Here is a 27,362-nt window from a genome sequence, read left to right on the forward strand (position 1 = left end):
CCAGCTTTTGCAGTTTTAAACTTTGGTTTTTCTCTGAAGTAAAAAGAATGAAAGTGGAGAGGTAGTGAGGGGCAAGAGGGTGGGGGAGTGGAGGGGAGAAAGAAATGGAGAGAAAAGGGCAAATCCAAGAAGGCATTAGGCAGGGAGGGAGGGAGAAGAGAATGATCCCCCCCAGGACAGAAGTCTTGGCCCAGCTGGGCCATGAGTGGGCAGCCAGGCTGGCCCCTCCCTTGGTGGTGCCAATACCAGCTGCCAGGCAGAAGGAGGCCCAGAGGAGAGGGAAGCTGGGCAAAGGGGATGGAAGGCTTCCAGTCCAGCCTTGCCCAACTCTGCAGGCCCCTTCTAGGGCTCTCAGGGAGGGGCTGTGACCCAGGCACCGCTCAGGGAGGGTGTCCCCTACTGTGGCAAGCCCTATCGGCAGTCATGAGCTTGGGAGGATTCAAGACAGCCCTCCTTAGACCTTTCTGAAGGTAAGATCAGCTTCAGTTGTGACCGGGCTCAGGGAAAGGAGGGGCAGCTTCATTTACGGACCGTAGTCTGACGAGTAGGCCACGTGCCCACTGTGGGATGCTGGGCAAGCCCCTTCCCCTCCCTGGACTTCCATTTCTTATCTGCAAAATCTCGGGGGGTTCCAAACATATGACTGCCAAGGTTCTTTCCTGTTTCAACTGCGGAGGGTGAGTGCACAGTGGTGGGAGTAATGGAAGGAGGGAAGTGGGGCCCTGGCGGTGAGCTGGCTTCTCTGGAATCCCCAGTCTTTCCCCTCCCTAGGGCTTTGCCTCTTAAGTTACAAAAACTGTGTCCTCAGCCCACAGAAAGACACGCACACACATTTACTTTTTTAATTGAGAGGCTCGAAAGATGACAAACGCCAGAGCTGGAAGGCGTCTCCAGCTAGTCCAACCCTTCCTCCCTTTTTTACAGATGAGAAAACTGAGGCCCTGGTTTGGGATTTCCAGAGCCCGGGATTTCCCCCGCCCTCCCACCCCCATTCCCCGGCCACTCCTGCGCCTCTGGCCCACCGCAGTCCAGGGCCGCAGGCGAGGGCCGGCTGGGATTCCCGGGGGACCCCGCCGTCGGGGCAGCCTCCACGCCCGGCGCCGCCCAGCCTCACCGCGAGGGCCCCGGCAGCGGCCGCCGCTGCGCATTCGCCCGGGAGCCAGCGACCGAGGGCGGAGGCGGGGAGGGAGCGACAGAGGCTGGGAGGGGTGTTGGCGAGAGCTCGCGCGCTGTGTATGGTCTATCGGAGGCAGCTGACCTTTGAGGAGGAAATCGCTGCTCTCTGCTCCTTCCTGTAGTAACAGCCGTCGCCGCCGCCGCCAGGAGCCCGGGCCGGGAGCGAGAGCCACGGGCGCAGAGCCTGCCCCGCAGCCGGACAGCTCCGCGCCACCAGGTGGGGGGCCGGGCAGCGCGTCCAGGGCGGCGCGCGCGGAGCAGGAGAACACGACCTGCTCCGGCCCCACGACCCGGGACCGGGAGCTCGACGGCCGCGCGGGGTGCAGGGAACGGTCCCCGCGAGGGAGGTAGTTTCGGCGGAGCAGGGACGAGGGACAAGGGACACGGATGGAGAGAGGGCGCCGCGGGTGGGCGCCGTCTTCGCCGGCAATGGGCAGGGGGCGCTGTCGGGCTGGACAGTGGGAGACCATGGGGCACAGCTGCCCGGGCGCCACCGACGAGAGGGAGCGTCTAACTCCCCAACCTTCTCTCTTTAACAACCCTAGCCACGTGCCCGCAGGCACCCAGCCCGTCCAGTGGGAGCCGTCAGTGGCATAACTTTGGGCTGGAATATCCCCTCTTCGCAGAAATTGGGACTCGCATTTAGAGGCAGGGTAGGGGGATTCTTGCAGCCCTCTCCAGAGGGCCGTGGGCCTCTGCCGTCAAGTTTCTCTTTCAGTTTCTAGCTGTCCCCCCTCTGGGGAAGCCCCGGTGGGGCGAGGGGAGAGGAAGAGGAGGAGGGGACCTGACTTTCGAGAGCCCCTCCCCAAGCCTCAGCGGGTTCCTTGTTGGAGGGCTGGGCGGCCTTCCCCTCCTCACCATCTTTCTTCCCGCACAGGAAAGCGTGTCTGTGAGAGGGGAGGGGCCTCGCCTGACTGCGGTCCAGGGATGGGTGGGCATGGTAGGGCCAGGGCAGGCCCAGCCCGCGCCCTGCTGAGGAGGCACCTCTTCAGCTCTCTGCTCGCCCTAGGTGAACGGACATGGCGGGCTGGATCCAAGCCCAGCAGCTGCAGGGAGATGCGCTGCGCCAGATGCAGGTGCTGTATGGCCAGCACTTCCCCATCGAGGTCCGGCACTACTTAGCGCAGTGGATCGAGAGCCAGCCTTGGTAGGTGCCCTTGCCCTTACCTTCCTCCTCGGGTCCTTACCATCCTGGTCCCTTGGCCTTAGGTCTCCTCTTTGTGGTTTGGTGTGATTTGGTCCTATCTGTCCCTCGCTGTGAAGCAGGGGCAGTGTTCCTGGGAAAGAGGAACAGGGAAATGGGAGCCTGGGAGGGGAGATGGGATGTTTCTAGACTCTGATGCCTGTGGAGCTGCTAGGAAAAAGTCTTGTGCGCGCTGGAGCGCCTTGAGTCATGAGCCTGGGATTTCCATGTCCCTCTTGGTGCCGCACTTCCTTGCCAAGGAGGCATCACAGTAGGCTTCTCTCCCCTGCCTTGCCCCAAGGGATGCCATTGATCCAGAAAATCCCCAGGACCAAGCCCAGGCCACCCAGCTCCTGGAGGGCCTGGTGCAGGAGCTGCAGAAGAAGGCGGAGCACCAGGTGGGGGAAGATGGCTTCTTACTGAAGATCAAGCTGGGGCACTATGCCACGCAGCTCCAGGTGGGTGTGAACTCGGGGTCATCTGCAGGGAAGCAGTGCTGCCTTCTCTTTCTAGCATCAGGACCCCTGGGTTTTTTCCTGGCTTGGCCACTGACTCACCATATGACCCCGAGCTTATCGGCAACTTTTCTGTGCTTCAATTTCCCCCACCCCCTCTTTCTAAGTCAGACCTGTCAGATTTCTTTAGCATATTACAAAGCAAAGAGTGGGCTGTGTTTGTCTCCAAGAGAAGGAGGATGGGTGAAATGGCATTCTGGACAGGTCAAGCAGAAAGGATGGAGGTGGATTGAGTCAAGATTCCTTTATTGGAGAACGGAAAACTGACAGATTCTAGAAATGAGGGAATGAAGCAACCAGGCATCCCTCCTGGGGCTCTTTTGAGAGTTGCTAAACTGGGGTGGGAGAAGAGCAGAGTGGACCTGGAGGCAAGAGCTGGATAAAAGAGCTTTGAATTGGGGTTTAGATGTAGGATGCAGCTTTTCCTTCACATGGGAGATGGGGGGAAAGAGTATAGGGGAGAGAAGAAGATTTTGTGGAAGCAGGAAAGGGGTGTGGGTGGTAATCACAGTCAAGCATTAATTGGAATTCACTTGTATTTCTTAGAGAGTCCTTCTTAAATACAAGCATCAGAGTGCCAGGGAAATGAAAGTCCATCCCAGAAAAGGGAGGAAACAGGAGAAATCTATGGGGAAGAGGGAAGCTGAATAGAAACCCAGGACAGGAGTATGTTGGAAAGTACCCTCACCTTGGCATTAAATACCCCGAGTCTTGATTCATCTGCTCACTCACTTGTTTGCCTCTGGATAAGTACTTAGCCTCTCTGAGCATCAGTTTTCTCATCTGTGAAATGGACATAATCATTTCTGGCTTACGTTGTAGGGCTTCTATGATGTGGAATTCAAAGGAGATGGTAGACTAGAAGTACTTTGTAAACTGTGGATTTCTAATGCACTGTAAACCAAATGAAGATCTGAGAGGGAAAATCAAGTCAAGGAGAGATAGAGGTGTCTGGTGACAGTTCCTCAAACTTCCCAGGGAAAACTGAGGCAGGGCCTGGAGGCCAGAAAGGGGTGAGCATGGCACTGTGACCGCCATGGTGGGTGCGGAGGGTGGTCATTGGAGTTTGTCTTGGATTCTTTCAGAACACGTATGACCGTTGCCCCATGGAGCTGGTCCGCTGCATCCGGCACATTCTGTATAATGAACAGAGGCTTGTCCAAGAAGCCAACAATGTGAGTGTCCCATGGGTATGGGGAGAGGAGTTGGGAAGTCCTTCTGCATGTGTTTCTCTCCAGACACAACTATATTTGATAAATACTGGCATGAGAGAGCACCAAAGAAATAAGAGACATGAGCAAGTGTGAGGGGCCATATTATGTGCAGGTATAGAGTGACCTGCACCCTGGCTTCAGTCAAGTCAGTCCCTGGCTCTGCCACTTACTAGCTGTATGACTTGAGTAAGTTACTTCACCTCCCTGAGCCTGTTTCTTCAATTATCAGTGGGGATAGTGATAGGACCTACCTTGCAGGGTCACTGTGAGCATTAAATGAGATACTGTGTGGGCCAGGGATAGACAAAAAGACCAGTGAAACAGAAGAGGAAGCCCTAAACACACACACACTGGAAACTCAATCTCTGTAAGAGATGGCCTTACAAACCAGCAGGGAAAACATTTGTCATTCAATAAGTGGGGCTGGGCCAAAATAAGAAATAGTCTCTGGTGGGGTCTGTGAGGAGAAACGGAGCCAAAGTCTGTGTCAGAAGAACTAACACAGGCAAGCTCAGAGAAGAGAGGCCCAGGGAGACAGAACAGGAACTAATTCCCCTAGTTTTGAAATCTTAAAGGCATTAAACATCTGCTTGGACATTGGTACAAATGTTACATTATCTGCAGTAAAGCAAAATGACTTTCATAAAATGATATCATACAGGTAAAAACCACAGAATAGTGCCTGGGGCACAGGTCATATTCACTTGTTGTGGTGGACCCTGATTTCAGGAATTTGGCAGTTCACTCAGTAAACATTTATTGAGGTCCTGTGGTGTGTCTGACCCTGGGCTAGGACTGGAGAAACAGAGGCCTGGCCCCACCTGAAGAGAATTCAGGCGATGATAGCTTTGCTAGGGCTGAGTGCTAAGGGGGCATATGTGGGACAAGTACCCAGCTCAGATTGGGGCAGGCTGGCAGAGGGGTGTCCTGAGGGAAGGGAGATCTGAGCTATAGTAGGGAAAGAAGGAGGGTGGAGTTTTTAGTGAAAAAGTAACAATAGTATATGGGAGGGCATGAACCATCTCATTACATTTGAAAAGCCAGTGAAACCATCTCATTACATTTGCAGGCAGTGAAACTGGGGAGAAGGGAGCCAAGTGGGGAGCCCTGGTACGTAAAGCCAGAGAGGAGGCAGAAACCAGGTCACAGAGGGTCTTCCGGGACAACCCTTGTGTCCCTTCACTTGTTGCAATCACAGAGCTATCTGTAAATGTACAAATGAATTTGGCTCCAATGAAGAAAGACATGTCTATGGCACAGGTGTTGTCAGGGTTTGAGGGGCAGGGAAATCATTCCTTCTCCTAGCCATCGACGTGTTCTTGGACAGCTCTGATGTTCTAGGCCTTGGGGATTTTGTGGTACACAGGACAGACGAGGTCCTAGCACTTAGTGGGCTCACATCCTAGTGCAGGGCTGGCACAAAAGAAAAAAGTGAACACAAGCACTAGACACTATCAGATAAGGGTGGTGCTACTTCAAATTGGCCCTTTAGAGAAGGCCACCCTGAAATGGTGCCAGTTGAAGTGCCAGCCTCAGGAAGATTTGGTGCCAGAATGTTCCAGAGTGATGGAACAAGTGCAAAGGCCCTGAGGCAGGAACATGCTGTGTGTTCAAGGAACAGAAAGTAGCTGGTGTGCTTGGACAATGTGGAACTGGGTGTGGAGGTAAGCAGAGGCTATCAGCTAGGGCAGCGGAGGCTGTGGGAAGGAGTTTGGATTTTATTCTGAGGACAGTTCATTAGAAAAGCCCTGAAGACTTGTGTGTTCACCCAGCCTTGTTTCCCACTCTGTCCCCTGCACCTACCGTGTTTCCTCGAAAACTAGACCTAGCCGGACCATCAACTCTAATATGTCTTTTGAAGCAAAAATTAATATAAGACCCAGTATTATATTATATTATATTATATTATATTATATTATATTATATTATGACCCAGTCTTATATTAAAATAAGACCGGGTCTTATATTAATTTTTGCTCCAAAAGATGCATTTGATTAATATAAGACCCGGTCTTATTTTAATTCTGGTCCAGCTAGGTCTTATTTTTGGGGAAACACGGTAGCATAGTCCGTGGCATTGAGTCAGTGAAAGAATGCGGAATGAGGGGTCATCATCATTAGTAGGAAAACTCGGGTAACTCCTGGGATGTGAGAATTTTAGTCTCTCTGAAGGGAATTAGAGGGACCCTGTTTGGGATACTCTGGTGCAGGCCAGAACTGCAGGAGAAGTTTCTGCTATGCTTTATGAGGTGCCATAGTCTGCCAGGTCACCTGTTTCTCCTCCTTTCCCTCTACACCACTTCTCACAAATGACATTTGTAATTCCTCTGACTCAGAATCTAGCTTTTGTGGTTTCAACCCAGTCATAGGTGCTACTTTGGCTTTTCCTTGGGATTAAAGTCTGAGGTTTTCTCCCATCCTCACTGCCCAGCTCACTGCTGCCTGCACTGTCTCCCATCTGTCTCCAGGGTACCTCTCCTGCTGGGATCCTGGTTGATGCCATGTCCCAGAAACACCTTCAGATCAACCAGACATTTGAGGAGCTGCGACTGGTCACTCAGGACACAGAGAGTGAACTGAAGAAACTTCAGCAGACCCAGGAGTACTTCATCATCCAATATCAGGAGAGCCTGAGGATCCAGGGTGAGGCCACTACGGCATGGGCACTGTGTGTTGCGAGGATAGGAGTGGGGACCACTTTGTGTGCCCTTGCAGGTTGGGGCTAGGTTGGTGTCTATCTCCCCAGAACCTTCCCAAAGACTGGGAGGAGAATTGCTCCCAGTGACGGAGCCCCTGCTGTGCACCAGGTTCTGGGCTAAGCTCTTCCCATGCATTATTCAATTCAACCTTTACAACAGCTCTAGGAAGCAGGTAGTTGTATTATCCCTTTTGCAGATGGTAAAACTGAGGTTCGAAGAGAACAAGAAGCTTGGCCTGGGTTGCTGTAAGTTGCAGAACTGGATCTCAACTAGAGATGTGTCATGAAATCCCTATACTTTATTAACCAATATTCTCTCCCTAATTGTAGATATTCAGTGAATATCTCAATGAATGAATGAATGAATGAATGAATGAATGAATGAATGAATATGGACAAAGTGTTCCCCAGTCAAGGGGGGGACTTATATTGGAAGTCCCCTGGTTGACCCAGGCTAGAGAGAGGTGGAATTCCAGGAATGCCTCTTCTTAAGTCTCCCTGATAGGAAATGGAGCCAGAGGGAGGAGGTGACAGTGGAAAATTCTCCTGTCTCCTGGGTCTGTAGTTTGCCAATGGCTGCCATGATAGGGATGCGGGGAAAGAAAAATTAACTCAGAGGAAGGAATTAACCCCAAGTACAATTTGAGGAGTCTTGAAACATGGCCCATCTTCCTCCCATTCCAAACTGACCTCAAAGCGGCACCACGCCATCCTACTGAGAACAGGAAGTGTCAAGCTGCCTTTTCCTTTGCTCTTCTTTTTCTGGCTTCTTCAAGTAGAATCTTAGTCATTAATTTTAGACCTTTCTTATTTTCATTATATATATAATATATATATAAATATATATATTTTATATATAAGTATATATGTTATATATATAATATATATATAATATATATAATATATATATATATATATATATATTTCAGAGCTGTAAATTTCCCACTAAACATTGTTTTAGCTGCATCTCATGATTTTGGATATGCTGTATATTCGTTATCATTAAGTTTGAAGTATTTTCTAACTTCTCTTCTTTTACGCATACACTTAGAAGTATATTGTTTAATTTCCAAATATTTGTTTTTTCCTAGATGTCATATCCTTATTGATTTCATTTTCATTTCATTATTGAATTCCATTGTTGTCAGAGAACATACTCTGTATGATCTCAATTTTTAAAAATTTATTGAGATTTGTTATGATTCAGCATGTGATCAATCTTGGTGAATGTATCTGGTGAACTTGAAAAGAAGGTATTTTCTACAGTGTTTTATTCAAAAGCAGTAATAATAAATTCAATAATGTTAATAAATGTAGCATAATATTTATTTTTAAATAAATATTTAAATATATTATTAATATATTTAAACATAGGTTATAAATATTTATATATTATATATAATATTACATATATAATATAACTGTACATTTATATATTATATATTATATAAGATATATAATACTTAAGAGTATACATAGTTAAATCTATTAATAAATACATATTCATTATGTTAACATAATAAAGTTTCACCAAAAAAAGACGAAAACAAAAAACCAACAACATCTATATTTTCCAAAACAAAATTTAGTGAGTAGAGTGGCGTTTTACATTTTTACAAATCTCTTTAATGTTAGGCTTAATAGGAGATAGCTAGATCTGGTTCAATCTGTTATAATATCACATATCTCGTAGCCTCTAGAAAATTTCACTGTATAGTTTATAAGAGATTAAAAGAGAAAACGGCAAATAAAGTCTTATAACTTTTGAAAAAAATTTTAGCATTGTGGACTCCCTGTAAGGGTCTTGGGAACCCTCCAGGAATCCCTGGTCCACATTTAGAGAACCACTGATCTATGTCTTTATTTATTTTTTTGACTAATTGTTCTGTCAGATGCTGAAAGAGAAGTATCAAAATCTCCTATTATATTGTGAAATGGTGTATTTCTCCAATTTTTTCTGTAAATATTTCCTTTATGTATTTGAAGATTTGTTATTAGATTCATAAACATTTATGAGTATTATGTCTTTCTGAGTGATTGACACTTTAATAATTATGAAATATCTTCCTTGATCTCTGGTAATACTCTTTGTCTTGAAGTCTACTTTATCAGATATTAATAAAATTACTCCAGCCTTCTCATTCTATATTGGCACAGCATACTGTTTCCATGCTTTTTTTAATTTAAAATGTAGACAGTACATAGTTGTCTTGCTTTGGTATTTATTCTGAGAAGCTCTGCTTTTACTTAAGGTGTTTAGTCCATTAATATGTAATGTAATATCTAATACAGTTGAGTTGAGGTCTATAGTATTTATTTTTGATTTTGTCCTGTTTCAGTTTTTACTTCTCTGTTTCTTTTTTTATTATTAATTTTTTTTTAGAATTCAGTTTTAACTTACCTATTTAAGCTTTCCTCCTAACCCTGCACTGTCAGTATTTTCTGTACCCTGAAGCCAGCACATTCTCTGAATCGTGATAGGTGTTGAGTAAATGTTGATGAGATGATTCTAGCATGTCTTCCTCCCATCTGATTCCATCCCAGACTGACCCAGAGAGGATGTCCCTCTTCCTACATTAGGGAAAAGAGATTCAGGCTGTCAGTTCTACCCAAGACTTTGAACTGGTTGACCACATTGATGGTTCTATTCTTGGGTTTTCTGTTTCCTATTTATGGGTTTGGGTTTGGATTCTGGTTTGGGTTTGTACCCATCATGCAATGTCAGTTTAGTCTCATTTGTCCAGTTCACCCATCAGAAACACAGACTATTGATCTGTTTGTGCAAAGAAAGGCTCAGCTCCCTCCAATGGAGCAGACAATTGCCTCACGTCTCTTGGCGTCCTTCCCAGAAGCTTCTGCAAATTGCCGGGAGAGACCTAAGTGGGTCACTTGCACAGGGAGGCTGGGCCCAGGTGTTGGGGTCGCCACCACCTCCCTGTGGGTGGCAGGATTCCTGAGGTGGCCGCACACACTGCTCGGCTGTGTTTCCCTACTGGACAGTGCTCTTCCTGCTCAGTGCCCTGCAGAGAGATTGGAGCCATGTTTCTGAAGTCTCTTGTAGTTCTGGGCTCTTCCTGGCTGTCAAGAATTGCTTTAGTCTGTCCCAGTTTGTGTGTCCATGGGGCAGGGCCTAGGTCAGTGTGACATGGCCTTCAGAGGCCTGCCAGGAACTTGGCCAAGACGTGCTGATTCACCTCAACTTGACACAGCCCCAGTAAGGACACTGGGGTGTTCACAAAGGCCACTGGCAGGGGGTGATCAGCCCAGCACTTAGCAGAGTGGGGCCCTTGGAGGGGAGGCAGGGGTTTGCAAGCGGGGAGGGTGGACAGATGCCGATAGTTATGGAAATGTTTGATTTCTTAAGCTGGATGACGGCTACACAGGTATTCTTTCTACCTTCCCTATGTCTTAAGTGCTTCCTAAGTGATTTTTTGAAAAAGGGTCATGAGGACTCACTGACTCCCTATTCCTGCCATTGATGAGATTCCTGTCAGCCAGTATGGAGAGAAACTGCCTCCCTCCACCCTTGCTTTCCTGAGAGAATCTTGATGCTTTTGTGTTCCCAATGGGCCCTGGACACACACACACACACACACACACACACACCGACCTCTCTCTTTCTCTTTCTCTCTCTCCCTCTCCCTCCCTCCCTCCCTCCCTCCTCTTCCTGTTGGTTGACTGAGCTCACAGTGACCCAACCTGTACAAACATGTTAGGCACCTTCCAGCACCTAGAGAAACTCCTTCCCCGAGGAGAGGCTGCTGTGCTCCAGGAGGTGGCGCAAAGCCGTGGAGCAGGGCTTTCCCTCATGAGGCTTTGCCATGTGAGGTGGGGGCTGAGAGCTGCTGGTCTCCATCAACCTTTAATCCCGTCCTGTAACCCATTAACCAATAGGAACTAACTCTCGCCCAGAACTTACACGTGCCAGCCAGAGTCTTGAGCATTTTCTGTATCTTTACTTTTTAATCCTCACAGCAACCCACTGAGGCAGGGAACAGAAATCTCCCATTTTACACATGGGGAAACTGAGACACAGGAGAGTGAAGAGATTTGTCCGAGTTCACGCAGCTCCTAAACCACCAGGGCACACTTCAAACCAGGCAGTGTGGGCCAGGGTGGGAGGGGAGACCACAGGGCAGGATCCTCCTCAGCTGTACCCCCAAGCTTCCATCTCCCCACTCTGGAGGGGAGCTCAGAGTTGGGAGGCCAGGGAGTGGAGCCTGCTCATCTCTGGCACTGTTGGCTGCTAGTGCCCGACTTGCCATTGGTCAGACCTGTCCCTTGAGGGCCTTGCCTGTAGAACAGGTGAGTGGGATTTCTCTGGGTTTCCTGCTGGAAGCTGGGAGATCATGGTCGTGTTGTCCTGTCCCCTCCTCTAGCTCAGTTTGCGCAGCTGGCCCAGCTGAACCCCCAGGAGCGTCTGAGCCGGGAGACGGCCCTCCAGCAGAAGCAGGTGTCCCTGGAGGCCTGGCTGCAGCGCGAGGCCCAGACACTGCAGCAGTACCGCGTGGTGAGTGGGGTCTGCGTCCCTCTCCTCCCAGCCATGGGGGTCCAGATCCCGAGCTGAGCTGTCGGGGCGCCCAAGAGAGGGACAGCCAGGAAGAGAGCAGTTCCCAGGAGAGCAGGAGGCCAGATCCCCTTTTCCTGTGGGGGCCTGTGAGGCAGAGCAGGTCGGGGAAGGGGGGGGCCCTGTCTCCTGAGCAGAGGCCCTGCAGAGTTGTCCGTGAGCCCAGAAGGACCTGCTCCCCCCTCCCTTCAGGAGCTGGCCGAGAAGCACCAGAAGACCCTGCAGCTGCTGCGGAAGCAGCAGACCATCATTCTGGATGACGAACTGATCCAGTGGAAGCGGAGGCAGCAGCTGGCGGGGAACGGAGGGCCCCCTGAGGGCAGCCTGGACGTGCTGCAGTCCTGGTAATGGGTGTGAGGGAGGCGGGCAGGGGGCGGGCAGGAAGGGGTGGGCAGGGGCTCAGGGTGGTGCTTCCAGCTGCTGCTTCTGCTCCTGTGTTTCCATGTGCAGCCAGTTCGCTTTGTCCTGTGACAGGTCTTTTTTTGCCAGTGGTTCTGGTTCCTGATACAGACTTTAGTGCCCCCCAGTCATGTCTGCTCCCCCGGGAAGGGAGTCACAATGTTGGGGTGTGGGGCAGAGTGGGGTGTGCAGAGTGATGCTCGCGTCTGAATCAGGGTCATCCCTCCTGTGTGTTTCTCTGTGTTTCTGGATGGCGGGGCAGCTCTACTGTGCTCTGGGCACAGGAGAGGTGGCTAAGGTGTAAAGCCTTCCTGGTGAGGGCTTCCTGGGTGAGGGGGTTCCCCAGACTGGGAGCCTCCCCACCTCTGGTGTCGAGGATGCGGTGAAGCCATTGTCCTTCCCGTTGGCCTTGGGGCTCATGTGCAGGTGTGAGAAGCTGGCCGAGATCATCTGGCAGAACCGGCAGCAGATCCGCAGAGCTGAGCACCTCTGCCAGCAGCTGCCCATCCCCGGCCCTGTGGAAGAGATGCTGGCTGAGGTCAACGCCACCATCACTGACATCATCTCAGCCCTGGTGACCAGGTGATTGCTGCCTCTTGGCCACACCCAGCCCCCATATGGTTGTCATGGGGAGGCAGGGGCTGCTTTTGCTTGAATCCTTGCCTCTCTCTGCCACCCCCCCTCCCCCCATGCCCTCTGTCCCCAGTTGCTATGGCTGCTCGGTGTTGACCTTGCCCAGTTTCTCTTGTGGACACTGCAACCCGTGCCATCTGTCGAGTTCATTTCATTGTCCTCCCCTCCTGCCGTCCACCTGACTCTCAGTGGTCTCCCTGGGAACAGGGTCCCTGCCAGGTGCTCTTCCTTTGCACCTGAGCCCCATGGGAGGCAGCCTCCCCACACAGAGGGACCGGCGCCCTGTCCCTGAGGCAGCACCCGGTCACTTGTGTCCCCGCAGCACATTCATCATTGAGAAGCAGCCCCCTCAGGTCCTGAAGACGCAGACCAAGTTTGCAGCCACCGTGCGCCTGCTGGTGGGCGGGAAGCTGAACGTGCACATGAACCCCCCTCAGGTGAAGGCCACCATCATCAGTGAGCAGCAGGCCAAGTCTCTGCTGAAGAACGAGAACACCCGCAAGTACGCGTGCCCACCCTCATGTCTGCCCCTGCCCCAGCTCAGTCTAGGTGCCGACCTCTGTCCTACACCTGGGCTCCTGGTGATAGGATAGCACGTCGTCCCTCCCTGCACCCTTTTGTCCTGACATCGCACATGTGTTCCAGTGTCTCTCCAGTTGACTCTCTCTGTCCTGGTATACATCTTGCTTCTCCTGCTGAAAGGCTTTCCCTAGTCCCTGCCATGCCTAGCACATAGTAGGTCGACAAGGATTGCCCTGCTGGGGTGTTCCAGGACCTGTGCTAAGCATGGGACACAGTGTGACCCAAACAGAACTTGGCTGTGTCCTCACCCAACCGCTTGACCAGCAGAGCAGGCAGCAGTCATGAGAAGTGATGCCTGGTGTGTGACCAGGGAGACGCACGCGTAGGGCACTGTGGAAGTGGGTCATGGTGGGGGTGGAGCAGCACGACACGCATTCTCAGGCTGCAGGGTGAATAGGAGGTAGCTGGTGAAAAGGCAGAGAGAGAAGACTTTGGGGCATAGCGAATATGTGCCTTGTCCTGAAGGAGGTACATGTGTGCCCAGAGAACCCAGGGGTGGGGTGCAAGGGTCAGGGCAGGCCACCCATAAAGGGTGCAGTGAATGAATGAAGGAGTGAATGAGTGAAGTGGGAGACTTGGTCATGTGTATGAAGGCCTACATGTGATCTGGGGATAGGAAGATGAAGAAGACAAAGAGATTCTCACTATCGCAGAGCTTACATGTTGGCTGGGGAGGGAGACAATCTCATACGCTTGAACATAAGGCAGTGTCAAAAAGTGATAGACCCTCCCTAGAAGGAAAATCAAAACAGTGATATCACAGCGCCTGGCTAGATGTTGCAACACCACTTGAGTGGTCAAGGAAGGCCTTGCTGAGAAGATATTTGAGTTGACCTGAATGAGAAGGGCAGGAGTGTTGGGGCAACAGGAAGAATGAGTACAAAGGCCCTGAGGTCGGTACCAAGCTTGCGTGTTCAGCATACAGGCAAGGCAGCGTGACTTGCTTGTCCTGAGTGAGGGCGGAGGAACCCAGCGAGGCCAGGGAGGCGGCCAGGGGTTGATCACGGGCATCCTTGGGGGCCACGGTGAGGAGTTTTATTTTAAGTGCACTCAAAAGCTGCTGGAGGCCACCGAAGGCCCTCACATCAACCTCGGATGCCCAAGGAATTTTTAACCTTAGAGACCCAGAGCCTGCCCTTGAAGGCTTTACTTGGGTACTCTCAGGTTGATGAGAAAGTAAGGCCGGAGACACACCGAGGAACGCTCTGAGGGGATGGGTCAGAGGCTGCGGGCAGGGCTTTCTGGACTGAAGACCCCGGCCCAAAGCTCAGATAGGCCCGTGCTCCTGGCCTGGGGCCCGTGTGGACATGGGGCCCCACTCTCCTCCACAGCGAGTGCAGTGGAGAGATCTTGAACAACTGCTGTGTGATGGAGTACCACCAAGCCACCGGAACCCTCAGCGCCCACTTCAGGAACATGGTGAGGACGGGGCCTGGCCCTTGGAGGGAAGGTCTACCCAGAGCTAAGTCCTGGCTACCAGCTCCTGTCTCCCCCTCCCCGTTGACTTTGCCTTACAGTCACTAAAGAGGATCAAGCGTGCTGACCGGCGAGGTGCAGAGTCTGTGACGGAGGAGAAGTTCACGGTCCTGTTTGAGTCTCAGTTCAGTGTAGGCAGCAACGAGCTTGTGTTTCAGGTGAAGGTGAGGCTCCACTCTCCCATCCCCCACAGGTTACCCAAACCGGTGCAGGGCCTACCTGAGGCCCCCCAGCTGGTTTGGCAAAGCCAGAGAGCTCTGAATCCTCTCTCACACGGGGTCTGGCCAGTTACCCTGTGATGCTATCAGAAAACCTACTTTCACTCTGCTGGTGCCTGTTTGTGAGGTTATAATCTGGCAGTAGCCCACAGAATTTGGGCAATGGGCCAAGAAGATAGATGTTGTGTTTTTCTGTTTGTTTTTGCTTTGGTTTTGTTAGGAGGGGCTTGTGGTTGGGACTGTGGGTAAGGAGTGAGGGTTGGTTGTCTTGCCTAAGCGGAGGGCAAATGGTGGTCGTATGCCCTCAATTTTCATTCTTCTGACTCCCCCAGACCCTGTCCCTTCCCGTGGTTGTTATTGTTCATGGCAGCCAGGACCACAATGCTACTGCCACCGTGCTGTGGGACAATGCCTTTGCTGAGCCGGTGAGTCCCCATGGGACCCCTACCTCCTGGCCCTGGGAGTCTCCCAGGGTCAGCTCCACCGCCTTGGTCCTCCCCACCCCAGGACCAGACCAGAGCCAGATGAGGTGAGGAGGGCAGCTTGTGTAAGCGCCCTTGCCTCAGCCTGTCTTTGGGCTCTGTCTAGGCTGCAGTCTTGGGACTGGAGCCTCCCAGGTCTGTGAGCTTGGTCTTCGGGCTCTGGTCCCTGATCTTCCTTTGGCTTATGGTTTGGGTCTCTGACCTGAGTCCTCAGTCCCCGGGTCTGGGTCTCTATCCTGCACACCTCTGCTCCTGCCCCCCTGCTTTTCTTTCCCTCGTGTTTGTCATCTTTTCTGGATCTTTTGCAGTCCCCTCTGCCTCTAGGTATCTGTGTGTCTGTGTTTGTGTGTAAATATTTCCTACTCCCACAGACTGCCTTATTTTTCCCCTTTCTTCTCCCCCTCTCAGGGCAGGGTGCCATTTGCCGTGCCTGATAAAGTGCTGTGGCCGCAGCTGTGTGAGGCGCTCAACATGAAATTCAAGGCCGAAGTGCAGAGCAACCGGGGCCTGACCAAGGAGAACCTGGTGTTCCTGGCACAGAAACTGTTCAACAGCAGCAGCAGCCATCTCGAGGACTACAACAGCATGTCTGTGTCCTGGTCCCAGTTCAACAGGGTGAGGGACCTGCTGGCAGCTGCCTGCCTGGGACCACCTGTGTCATACCACCCCTCCCCCACAGAGACAGGTTACGGCCTGAGGTCAGAGCCCCACCCTCTCCTACAACCAGGAGAGAGGGGGAGGGACTAGTACCCCAAGGGAATGCAGGCAGCTGTGAGAGCCAAAGCAGGACCCTGGGAAGGAATCCGGAGCTGAGAATCAGGATCCGTGGGTTCTAGACCTCGTCCTGTTAACTACTTTACCTGGCCCCTTCCCTTCTCTGTGCCATGTTTCCCCGTCTGTGCAGTGAAGGGATTGGGCAGGAATGACTGGAGGTCTCATCCAGCTTGGACAACTCTTTGCCCCTCCTTCCCCCACCCATGGGATTGTCTTGGATCCCTGTGTCTAAGAGGCCAGAGGCGGGTTGACTCAGTGGTTCCCTAGGATAAGGGTTGGAGGCTGTATCAGTTTATGGGCTGCCAGAGTGTGGGACAAGTCGAGTGAGGAATGAGGAGAGTGTCTGAGTAAGGATAAGAGGGCACTGACTGGTTCCTGGGCTACCTGTGACAACAGGGGTACAAGCCCTGACTTGGGGTTTCCTGGGGGTCCTCAGGAGAACTTGCCGGGCTGGAACTACACCTTCTGGCAGTGGTTTGACGGGGTCATGGAGGTGCTGAAGAAGCATCACAAGCCCCATTGGAATGATGGGTGAGGAGCAGTGGGCACCGGGGTTGGGAGGGTCTGGGCTCAGGGGACACTGACTGCTGGCCCAGCAGTGACACTGTATGCTCCGTGCACCCAGGGCCATCCTAGGTTTTGTGAATAAGCAACAGGCCCACGACCTGCTCATCAACAAGCCTGACGGGACCTTCTTATTGCGCTTTAGCGACTCAGAAATTGGGGGCATCACCATTGCCTGGAAGTTTGACTCTCGTGAGTACCCTCTTTTGTCTACACTCCAGTCCCAATAGTGCTGTCTCCCGTTTCCTTGCTGCCCGTCCTCCATCACTCCTGCATCCTTAGACGGTACCTGGTGGGAAAACTCAGAGTATGGAAGCAGTGTGCTCAGAAACGCATTCCCTTTCTATCATTTTCCATGTTGGAGAACCTAGACTCGCTGGCCCCCTAGACTCCAGACCTGCTGGGCGAGTCCTCCAGCAGTTTCATGCTCTCTCCTCTCTGCCCTGACCCAGCCTTATTGGTACCTACTCGCCTGGTGTGCCCTATGCCAGCGAGCACAAGGGGTAGGGTTGCAGTGCAGGCTGATAAAAGCGTGACTGTCTCCACACGCCTGCCCTAAAATCCCACCACGCTGATCCTCTTCCTGATGGCGGTGAGCGGAGGGACTGAACTTGTCCTTTTCATAGCTGACCGCAACCTGTGGAACCTGAAGCCATTCACCACGCGGGATTTCTCCATCCGCTCCCTGGCTGACCGGCTGGGGGACCTGAGCTACCTCATCTACGTGTTTCCTGACCGGCCCAAGGATGAGGTCTTCTCCAAGTATTACACTCCTGTGCTTGGTGCGTCCTGCCCCGGTCCTCCCAGGCCTCTGGGCCCAAGAACTCACTCTTGCGCTAGGCAGCGGGAACTCCCCAAGAAGTGCGCAGGCGCCATTTCCCCTGTGGGTTTTGGTCCACCGGATGGTGCAAAGCATGTGGAGAGGATTTCAGGGCTCATAGCTGAGGAGAGGGAAAGAGAAATCTCTGAGTCTGCTTTCTTCTCTGTAAAGTGAAAAGTTGAGTGGACTCTCACTTCTGTGCCCTTGGAGGAAGAGGCTGCAGTGCTAGGGGTGGAGCCTGGATAATTCAAACCCACAGATAATGCACTACGGTCCAGTGCTCTCACCACTCCCCGCCCTCAATCCTGCTCCCAGGTTGAGTGTAGGAAGCAAAGTGGACAGGTTTTTCCTCTTTAACCTGTCCCCAATCCATTGGTTGGGTTTGTTCCTGGGTGTTGATTCTGTTTCCTTGGCAGGGGTGGGGGTGGGGAGAGAGAAAACAAAGGATCAGAAAAGGAAATGGAAGGAGGGATGAGACTGAAGCCAGGGTCTGGGTGGCCCTCAGGATGGGTCTGTTAGCAGGTGTTCACTGGGGGTCCATGGGAAATCTCATCCCTGCTGAGCTCCCTGTGATGTGCGTAGCGGGCAGACTGCCTGGGGTGGGCTTCCACCCCCTGCCGAGTTCCCTGAGACTTTGGTTCTCATCACCATTTCCCCCTGGGCAGCTAAAGGCATGGATGGATACGTGAAGCCACAGATCAAGCAAGTGGTCCCTGAGTAAGTGTGCAAGGGCCAGCTCTAGTGTCCTGCTGCCTCTTTTCCCCTTCCCTGCTATCTTCGCCCCTTACCACCACCCCCTCCCGGTCAAGGGCCCAGCATGTCTTTCCCTTAAAACCTGGCTCAACCCTGGGGAGGGAACAGGGATTGGTCACCATGGAGCGAGTACCCAGAGCTCCATTTCTACAGCTGGAGACCCAGGCCCAGTGGGCACTTTATCCTTCTACATCTAAAAAAGACATGCCCCCCTGAGCCCCTCTCCAAGTCAGCCGCTGCCCTGAGGCCACTGAGGCTCTGCTCTGCTTCCTCCCACAGGTTTGTGACATCTGCAGACTCTGCTGGGGGCAATGCCACCTACATGGACCAGGCCCCCTCCCCAGTCGTGTGTCCCCAGGCTCCTTATAACATATACCCACAGAAGTAGGTTGTGTTCTCATGGGGCTCCGGGGGAGGAACTGGGCACTTGGCCTCAGGCTGGATCCTGGCAAAGGTCTCTAGGTCTGAGACCACCCAGCCTAGGCCAGGCTCTGGCACGTGCCAAGGTGCAGGGAGGGTGAGATCAAGCAGTAAAAAGCACAGAGCATTTTGAAGCTACACGTAGCAGGGTCCTTGCTGTAATGCTGACTAGCCGTGTGACCTTAGGAAAATTGTTGAGCCTTGCTGATGTTCAGTTTTCTCATCTGTAAGATGGAGGCAAGCATACCTACCTCATGCGATTGGGGTCAGGACTAAATGAGCGCGTACAAGTTCACACGGGACAGCTATGGAGGAGGTGGTCGTTCGTAGGAGTCGGGTGGGAGCAGGATATCAATTGCTCCCCTCTGGAGTTCCAAGGGTAGAGAAGTTATTCTCTTCTGAGCTATGAGTGGCCTGGGCTGGAGATCTGGGTGCCTGGGAGGCGCTAGTGGATGACCACAGGTTTGAGGGGGTCACAAAGCCCAGAGTTCCAATCCTGACTCCACCCACCAGCCAGCTGCCCCTGAGTAGTTTCCGAACATGGCCAAGCCTCATTTCCTCCTCTGGAAAGTGGAGTAAATGCCTACCTTACATGTGGCTGGGAGAGTTGGAGGTTACAAGGCCCTGAGGCCATGTAGGTGTTCAGTGAATGGTGCCTGGGATTTAATGGACTAGCGTTGTAGGTGGGCAGAGCTCACTGGCCCAACCATGTCGCTTTACAGATGAAGACAGGGAGAGGAAAATGAATTCCCTGTGATCATTCAGTGAGGTAGCAAGAAATGAGACCGGGGTGCCTCCCAAAAAGCCAGGGGCTGACTTATTCAACTTGGGGGATGGGGGGTCCAGCCAGAGCTGGTCCTGTTCCCATGAGACTGGCGTGAGTGGGGAGGAGGCCGGGGGCTGCCCCGGGAGCCCGTGGCTGTAAGGCAGGCCAGCTCCATCTGACATCCCCCTCTTTCTACCAGTCCTGACCCCGTCCTTGAACAGGATGGAGAATTCGACCTGGATGAGACCATGGATGTAGCCCGGCACGTGGAGGAACTCCTACGCCGCCCCATGGACAGTCTGGACCCCCGCCTGTCCCCACCTGCCAGTCTCTTCACCTCTGCCAGAGGCTCGCTCTCCTGAATGTTTGAATCCCACACTTGTCTTTGGAAACAATGCTCAATGTGAAGGGTTCATATTAATTGTGATGTTTAGTATTGCTGTGCATATTGATGCCTCTGCAGGCGGCAGTGTACCTGTGCATCCGTGTGTGTATTTGTATGTGAGGTGTGCCTGCCTTGCCTTTGCAGTCCTGGGTATGTGGCTGGGGCAGCAGCAGCGCCTTTTTCTTCAGATCAAGGCGTTCCAAGATTCCCCTGGGCCTATCTCTGTTGTGGAAGAGACTAAACTGCTTCCATCATGTCAGGTACTCAGTGCAGGCAAACCTATTCCTGCCAGGGCCTTTGCTCAGCGGCTATTTGATTGGAAGTATTCAAGAAAGGGTGTAGGGACAGGTGATGGCTCTCAGCTTCAGTTTTCCTCCTGAGTTAGGAGCTTCGCCTCCCAAGTGTGTGTGTGTGTGTGTGTGCGCGCATCTGCTCTCATGCACGTGTCGGTCTATTGATTCTTCGCTCAGGAGGAAGGTTGGGGTTCAATTCTGAGACATATTTTATACTTTATCTAATGAATATGGATTCCAAACTTCTTGTGAACCAAGAGCTTATCTAGGCCATGGCCCTGTCCCTAACAGCAGAAATGGGTCACTGGAGTCAGGCCTGTCAAAGCTGCTCTGAGTGTGTAATTTCTTGACCTTTTGGCCTCCAGCCAGGAGCGTGATACCACTGCCTATGTTGCTCTCGCTACACCCAATATCCCCTCCCCTCCAGCGGGTCCCAGGCTTCTTTCCTTGCCTCTCTTGCTTACAGGAAAGGCAGGAGAAGGGAAAATGGATCTAGGACATGGTGGGTGAACAGGGAACCCAGGGTTGATCCCCTCCTATCCTGGTAGAAACCTGCAATGAGAGAGCAGAAAATCAGCTGCTTGCTGCATGCCTGTGGAATCTGGAGTGAGGGGTGAAAGCCGATCTTTGCTTCCACGCTGCTGGGATGGTGAACCTGGAAGAGGCCTCATCACAGTTGCACAACTGACTGTGGTGTGAGAAACCTTGGCTCCCAACCTCACTCACTCCACCCTCTGAGGCTACCTGGCACGCAGCCAGGGGCGGCTGACGGCGGGGAAGATTGGGAGCCCCAGGTTCAAACCTCTCTGAAGGCAGGTGGGGATGAAAAGAGGGAGTCTTTTGTACTTTGTACATAGGCCATACATTTGTGAAAACAGTGTTTTTGAATAAAGTATGTTTTGTTTTGTTTTTTCATAAAACTGCTGGTATGGCTCCTGGTTGGGTAACAGGAATTGCTGGAGCTGGAGGCCTGTTGTTCCTTCCCTCCTGCCAGCCGGTGCTGTAATGTGTAGCCTGAAGTTACAATTCTGCTCCCTTTTCTATGGTTTTAAGGGTGCTGACACCCGCTCTCCCCCACCCCGAACACTGTCAGTACTTCTTAGAAGACTTAAGAGCTAAGACTCGAGATCTTGGGAAAAGATGGGGCAGGAATTAGTGGAGGGAAGGGGGCCCGAGGAATGGGAAGAAATGTAGTCTGGCCTCTTCTTATCAGCTGCCGCTCGACCTTGAAGCTGGCAGGCAGCTCAGGGTCAGAGCCAAGATGACTCAACCCTCCCGGGCCAGGGTCAAAGGAGAGCCCAACAGTCCCTCTTCCCCTGGCCTCTTCCCAGAGACCAGCAGGTGGCACCATCCCACTGCCACTGTTTTCAAAAGTTCGGCCTGAGACTAGGGGAGACGCTGGGCTGAGAGCAGGAATGTCTCCCCATTTGGACCACCCACCCCCGCACCTAGGTGCCAAGTCTAGGGGCCCTTGAGGGATGGGGGAGCAAGGCCTGCTGACGAAGTTTCTTCAGAGCTCAAAGCGAGGGAAGAGGGGCTTGCAGTCTGCCCCAGGAGGCGCAGGGGCCCAGAGTTGGGGTGGCGGGGGTGGGTGGGGAGGGAAGCAGCCGCCAGCCGCCTGAGCACACTAATCTCTCTTCCATCTCTGCAGGGGAAGGCGGCTCATATCTTACACCCTGCTCGGCTCTGTGGTACTCGGCACAAGGGGAGGGGGTGGGAGACAGCTGAGCGGGCGCTGATGTCTGTGAATTATCACCACTGACTGCCGGCCTGGAGCAGCAGCCAGTTAGGTGTTTAGTTGGTCCCCAATGAGTGAACTGAAGAGAAGGTGATAATGGAACAACTGTGGAAGGGGAGGCCTTGGGGGTGGGGTTGGAGTACCTCCATCCCAACCCTCTTAGGTAGCTTATCTGACCCCAGACAGGAGGCCCTGCTTGCAAAGGCCCCTGGAAGGAGGAGGGCGGAGAGGAGGAAGGGTGAGGGAGAATGGTGGCCTCCACTCTGACACTTTTGTGCCTGAGGAGTATGACCCCCCTTACCTGGAGACTGGTGGCTATATAATATAGGGGGTGCTCGGTGCCTCAGAAGTGGGCCGGTGTCAACGTGGGAATGAGCGGGGGCCCCCTCAGAACTGAAGCAGGACAGGGGAACTTCCACTGGCCAGAGACACAGCTGCCACACTGTCAGACGGGTCCTATATAATTTTTATTTTTGGAAGTTTAAGTAGATACAGCAAAAAAAAAAAAAAAAAAAAAGGAACCCACAATAATATAAATTTTTACACTATGAAGTATACATTGGAATTTGATGCAGCGGCCAGGACAGTAGCTTTCAAACCACTGTAAAAGTAGGTTAAGTGATGGATGGGAACCCCTCGGCTGGGCGGGGGTTGGGCAGGGGCAGACAGTGGGGAGAAAGCAGGCAGGTCCTGGAGGACTTGGTTCTTGAAGGGAGTGGCTGGACCAAGTCTCAGCTCCTCTCAAAAGAACTTTGCTACAATCAGAGTTCAACCCAGATACACATGCTACCTGAAAGCCCCAAACTTTACAATATCCATCTGCTCCGGATCCTTGCCCCAGGTCCCTCGAACTAAATCTTCTCTCAGTTTATGAGTCAAGCTTATCATGAATGAAAGAATGTTGCTGGAGAAGGGAGCACCCTGTACTACCTGTCAACCGTTTCTAGGCAGGAGGACAGGGAACAGGGACAGCCAAGGGCACCCCACTTGTCTTGGAGAGAAGGTCCTCATCCCCTACTTCAGGAACTGGCTCCTTTGGGTGTAACAAACAACATTCCACAGAAACTCTGATCAACTGAGACAAGGTGGTTTTGGACCACCCATGATAGCCAGGCCTCTGAGCCAGAGGTGGTCCCAACGTCAGACCACCTCTCATGCTCCTACGTGTTCCGAAGTGCACAATTTCACCTGTTCTGCCTCATCTGTGGGGCCCCAATGGGCAGGAGATAGTCGCCTGTGCTGGGGGGAGGCTGGGTGTATACTCCCTCACTCCCTCATCTGAGGGACAGACTGAGGTTATCAGTGAGCCTTTGCCCCGAGTTAACCAAGTGAAGAAACGATTCCAGGTGCTGTGGGAAGTTACCAAGAAACTGGGATAAGAACCACATTCCCTGAGCTCAGTCAGACCCTTGGCTGGGGCCCCATACTCTGAGTCATGTTCAACCTGTAACTCTCTTATTCCAGGAGGTCCTGAGACCAGGACTCCTAAAACAAACAGGACAAGGGACCTTTGGACACTGAAGGAGCCATGCCACAAGGGGGGTCAGGTGGACTGAGGGAAGGAAGGAGAGTCATCCCATCCCTTATAAGGCACCCACAGAACCTTCTGGGCTCTGAAACAGGAGTGCAAGTTCACGGGGGAAGGGAGGACAGGTTATAAGCGCTCCTCTGCCCAGCCTTACCTACCAACAGGCCAATACATACAAGGGAAAATAAAAACTCTGCTTATTAAAAAAAGTCTAGAATGTTCAGGTTCTCCTTCAACCTTCCTATTTCAAAACCAAAGGCCAAGCCACAGTGTCAGATGTCTTTTAAGGGTTGGATCTGAAGCCCATTTCAGGATTTATATAAAGTATCAGCCTGACGAAAGCTGAATGCCTAAAGCACCAAAGAGGCTATTAACTGAGTTTTCTTAAATACAGAAAAGACTATGCTGATACAGTGTTTTTTGCCCTTTAATTTTTTTTTTCTTTTAAATTTAAAAAGAAACCTAGGGGCTTTGAAAGTCCTGTCTTCTATTTAGACGTTAGCAAGGTTAAAAGTGCAATGCCAGGGGTACGCATATGTAGCTAGAGGCAGCCTGTGGCATTAGCTTACAGAAATAGGCAGAGGGATGCCGCTGGCACAGGAGGCACTTGTCTTACAACCACAGCAAGCTGCTGAGAAAGGAGGGCAGGGGGCGAGAAAAGACAAGACTCTGCCTTTCCCTCCCTCTCGCCGGCCCTTCCACAGCCCTGATCACAGTCTCGGGGGACACGTTCTTATTTGCATTTAGATAAAAGCGGATCACCCACATTCATTCATTTCTCTATTTTAAAAAGTGCCCAGATTGCTCATAGATAGATAACAGAAGTAGGAGACTGAAAGAAAATCTGGAACCACAACATTAGGAGTTCAGACGCTCTGGGGTTTGGCTGCTTAGGGGTGGTCGAACACAGGAGGTGCCTCCGTCATCTCTCTCTGCAGCTCCGGTCCTCGGCTCCTCACATGGGGGAGGTAGCACACTCTGAGGTCAGCTCCATGTCGAATGTGAGGGACTCTGGGGGGACAGACAGGGAGCACCAGTTCAGTCACCTGAGCACTTGGGCCGGCAGGGCACACACTCCTCGTCACCGCCACCATCCAGTCTCCTGCCCTCACGGCCAGGACAGGGTTGGCTAATCCAGGTTTGCTCGCCTCCCTACCGGGTCTCGTCCTCAGGAAGGACTCCGTCCCCTTCCTACCTTAACTACTTCCCAACTCTCCATGTGTAAAGAAGATCTAGGGCTGCCATGCTGAACGCAGCAGCCTGGAGCCAGCCACAGGCGGCTACTGAACACCTGAAATGTGGCTAGTCCAAATCAGTGGACTGTAGCTGCAAAACACCCAGCGGATTTCAAAGACTCTGTATGAAAAAAACCTCATTCATTTGTTTCACACACATTGAAATGATAGCATTTTGGATTTATTGGGTTAAATAAAATATATGACTAAGATTACCCTCACCTGTTTCTTTTTACTGTTTTTAATGTGGCTACTGGAAAATTTACACTCACACACGTGGTGTGTATCCCCTTTCTACTGGAGAGTTCTGCTCTAGAACCTTCTTCTACAATCCAGATGCTCCAGCTCTTGGCTCTGTACACGGGACATCGCACAAGGGGGCCTGATTTCCCTCACAGGGACAAAGTCTGCCAACCAAATACTCACCAAACTGCCCTCCTGCTGAGGGTTCAGCACCTTCACCATTATTTCCAAACTGCATCAATGAATCTAAAGTGCGGGGGGACATCGGCAGGTCAATGGTATTGCTGCAGGTCGTTCTGTAGGAAATGGGGAGCCGTGGGAGGGGAAAGGGCCGGGTTGACAAGACACAATGGAGGGAAAAAAAAAAAAAAGAACAAAACACACACACACAAGCCATCAAACTCTGGTCTCCAACAGAAAAATAAAAGCTCAAGCTTTTTAAACACACAAGGTCACTGAGTATTAAACATTGCCCAGGGCCTTCCAACCCTTCGCAGGAAAACTCTCACCCAGTGTCCCATTCCCAGGGGTAACTGAGGACATTAGAAAGGAAGGCAAGATTGGGAAGGTAAGCCACTTACGGTGTCACACAGATAAACTTGGTCTTCAGGTAAGGGGCAGCACCTGGGAAGAGGAAAGCGGGCCTTACTGACTGGGACCCCACTCTGGGTACAAGGCAGGAGAAAGCCGGCTGCCTCACCAGGTCTGACTTGAAATCATTCCATCCTTGAGCAGAGACTGTTTTGAATCTCTGTCCCCCTTCAGGGCTGCCCTCCCTCACTGTAAACTATTTGGTGTTCTAGGCACTTCCGGCTTGGAAGGAAGTTCAATTCTTTCCATAAAGCTTTCCTTCACTACAGAGACTTCAATATACTCTTGTCCACGTGAGCCCAGACGAATGCCAGCATTGTGTTCATTCTTTCCCTGGATTGTGCGATCGTTTAACTGCCTGTATGTGGTCTGAGGATTGTATACTGGCTGGGTCGTATCTCTTAGATAACTTCTCTGCACGCAGAGCGGAGGGTATGCAGTCCAAGCACGGCGTCCTGCTCAGATACCAACGTCACCGAATCTTTCAGAGAACGTGGAGCCGCTAATGGTTGTGGTTCCAAAGTCAAGAGTTACACCTTCTATTCCTAACGGCACTAATCTGCCACTATTACATTGTTAGGTGAGGGTATCGATAACTTTCCAAGTGGATGACTATATCACACAAAAAGCAGCCTCTCAATAAAGGGAAGAGGTCTGTGGTGCAGTACAATTGACTCTGGAAAACAGGAGGCCTGGGACTCCTTACGTCTTCAATAGCAAAGAGACCTGGGGCAAGGGGCAAGGCACTTGCTCTACAATATAAGGGGGGGAGGGGAGAAGGAGGTGCCCTCTGTCATTTATATTTCTTGTTCTATAGTTAGAAATGTGAGGATTAGAATAAATGATTTTAGGTGCTAAATGCTTACACCAAGAGGTCAAGAAAGCTTGGAGACATTGGCATGAAATTCAGGGGATTCAGGCAAACAAATCATGTAGGAGGCATGGGGCGGGGTGAGGTGGGCTGAGAGAAGCACAGTTATAAAGCTTAGTTAGGGCTTATGGAGAAACTGAGGGATCAGAAAGCATGATGACAATCTCAAAAAAGACATCACCAAGGGGTCTTTAGATTCTGCCATCTAAGTTTATTTTGGGCCAAGAAATAGATTCATTCACTGCAGAATCCAAAGAAGATACTGAGACAGGCTTCTGGTGTCTTAGAAATCCATTTGGCCCTGACCTGAGGGGACCTGCCACCCCAGACAGAAAAGGATTTAATTCCCCAGTGATCAAAGTAGCTGAGAAAAATAGCTTTAGCCTTAGAGGGAACAGTAGAAGCAAAGCCGATTTATGGCTCCATACAAGGTTGTAAATGTACTTTAGCCAGTTTGTAAGGTAAGGGATTTGTCATTTCTAAGAGGGGACTCTTTCCCTCAAGCTGTTAACAAAATACTGCATGGGCTTCTGGTTGGAGAGGAAGGAGGAATGAAGAGTCCTGGGCAGACAATCTATCTCTGAGAGATAACAATGTCTTCATGATGGGGATAGAGAGGAAATGGTCACAGACCCACCTCCCACGATTGCCATTTTAATACAGGGGCTCCACACACACAGACAACAGCCAGCCCTACACGACCCCCAACCCCATTTCCACGCTCACACCACACCGAGCCCATCCGTGCACACTGCTTACACTAGCCTCCCCAGGAGGCAGGCAAAACACAAGTAATTAGTTCCACTTTTGTGACTGGCATCTGCCCCTGAAGAAACACCGAGGTCTCCAGGCAGGAAAGGACCTTGCCTCCTGGTCACACAGGAAGGACAGATGGAAATGGAGGGCACAACTTCAGATTGGGAACTTGGATCTTGAAAGCAAAATTAGTCAAAGGGCCAGCACTTGGATCTAAATGTCCTCTGCAGAAGGAACAAAGAGTAGTGTGACAGAGGCTGATAAACAGATCTCCCAACTGAAGCACAACGTGGGAAGAGAGATAAGTAGCAGACAGGAAGTGAGAGTTAAACTTTTCTAGAGTATTTGAACAAAACTCAACACCAGAACAGGGGGAAAAAGAAAGTCAATTGTCAATGAGCTCAAATTCCCTCCTCCAATTCCAGCCCTTCCCGCCCCAAGGAATCCTGCAGAGGGAATTCCTATGAAAAAGTGGGAGGGAA

General features: G+C 51.5%; 2 protein-coding genes across 8 annotated transcripts in view; one reads left to right on the forward strand and one right to left on the reverse strand.

Moving 5' to 3' along the window:
- The first annotated feature begins 376 nt into the window (after positions 1-376).
- On the forward strand, positions 377-20,320 carry LOC117014072 (signal transducer and activator of transcription 5A). Of its 3 annotated transcripts, none has more exons than XM_033091844.1 (19): positions 377-470; positions 2,186-2,323; positions 2,661-2,817; positions 3,960-4,049; positions 6,557-6,731; positions 11,166-11,296; positions 11,546-11,697; positions 12,179-12,334; positions 12,708-12,887; positions 14,299-14,386; positions 14,485-14,607; positions 14,994-15,086; positions 15,552-15,758; positions 16,354-16,448; positions 16,543-16,673; positions 17,108-17,263; positions 17,967-18,018; positions 18,334-18,438; positions 19,440-20,320. In XM_033091844.1, exons 2-19 carry the CDS (start codon positions 2,196-2,198, stop codon positions 19,600-19,602), a joined length of 2,382 nt encoding a protein of 793 aa, XP_032947735.1. In that variant the 5' UTR covers positions 377-470; positions 2,186-2,195; the 3' UTR covers positions 19,603-20,320. The 3 variants fall into 3 exon arrangements, with proteins under 3 accessions (XP_032947735.1, XP_032947733.1, XP_032947734.1); XM_033091842.1 differs by lacking the exon at positions 377-470 and adding an exon at positions 1,248-1,393; XM_033091843.1 differs by lacking the exon at positions 377-470 and adding an exon at positions 1,396-1,523.
- Positions 20,321-23,951: 3,631 nt separating this feature from the next.
- Positions 23,952-27,362, reverse strand: part of STAT3 (signal transducer and activator of transcription 3) — a 50,831-nt gene continuing 47,420 nt past the window's right edge. For 3 of the 5 annotated variants that reach the window (XM_033089877.1, XM_033089880.1, XM_033089878.1), the window contains exons 22-24: positions 25,244-25,286; positions 24,846-24,958; positions 23,952-24,195 (exon numbers count right to left, since the gene is read on the reverse strand). In XM_033089877.1, coding sequence (XP_032945768.1) covers positions 24,140-24,195; positions 24,846-24,958; positions 25,244-25,286 — 212 coding nt within the window. In that variant the 3' untranslated portion in view covers positions 23,952-24,139. The remainder of the gene's footprint in view (positions 24,196-24,845; positions 24,959-25,243; positions 25,287-27,362) is intronic. The other 2 variants (XM_033089882.1, XM_033089881.1) reach the window with 1 other exon arrangement.

The sequence above is a fragment of the Rhinolophus ferrumequinum genome, chromosome 21 (genome assembly GCF_004115265.2).
Source record: "Rhinolophus ferrumequinum isolate MPI-CBG mRhiFer1 chromosome 21, mRhiFer1_v1.p, whole genome shotgun sequence".
NCBI lineage: Eukaryota > Metazoa > Chordata > Mammalia > Chiroptera > Rhinolophidae > Rhinolophus > Rhinolophus ferrumequinum.

Bases quoted from the DNA above. Each gene is read 5' to 3' on its own strand.
- LOC117014072 (XM_033091844.1), top strand. From the start codon at position 2,196: ATGGCGGGCTGGATCCAAGCCCAGCAGCTGCAGGGAGATGCGCTGCGC. The intron at 15,759-16,353 runs GTGAGGGACCTG...GGGGGTCCTCAG, and splicing joins CCTGGTCCCAGTTCAACAGG to GAGAACTTGCCGGGCTGGAA. The intron at 18,019-18,333 runs GTAAGTGTGCAA...TTCCTCCCACAG, and splicing joins ATCAAGCAAGTGGTCCCTGA to GTTTGTGACATCTGCAGACT.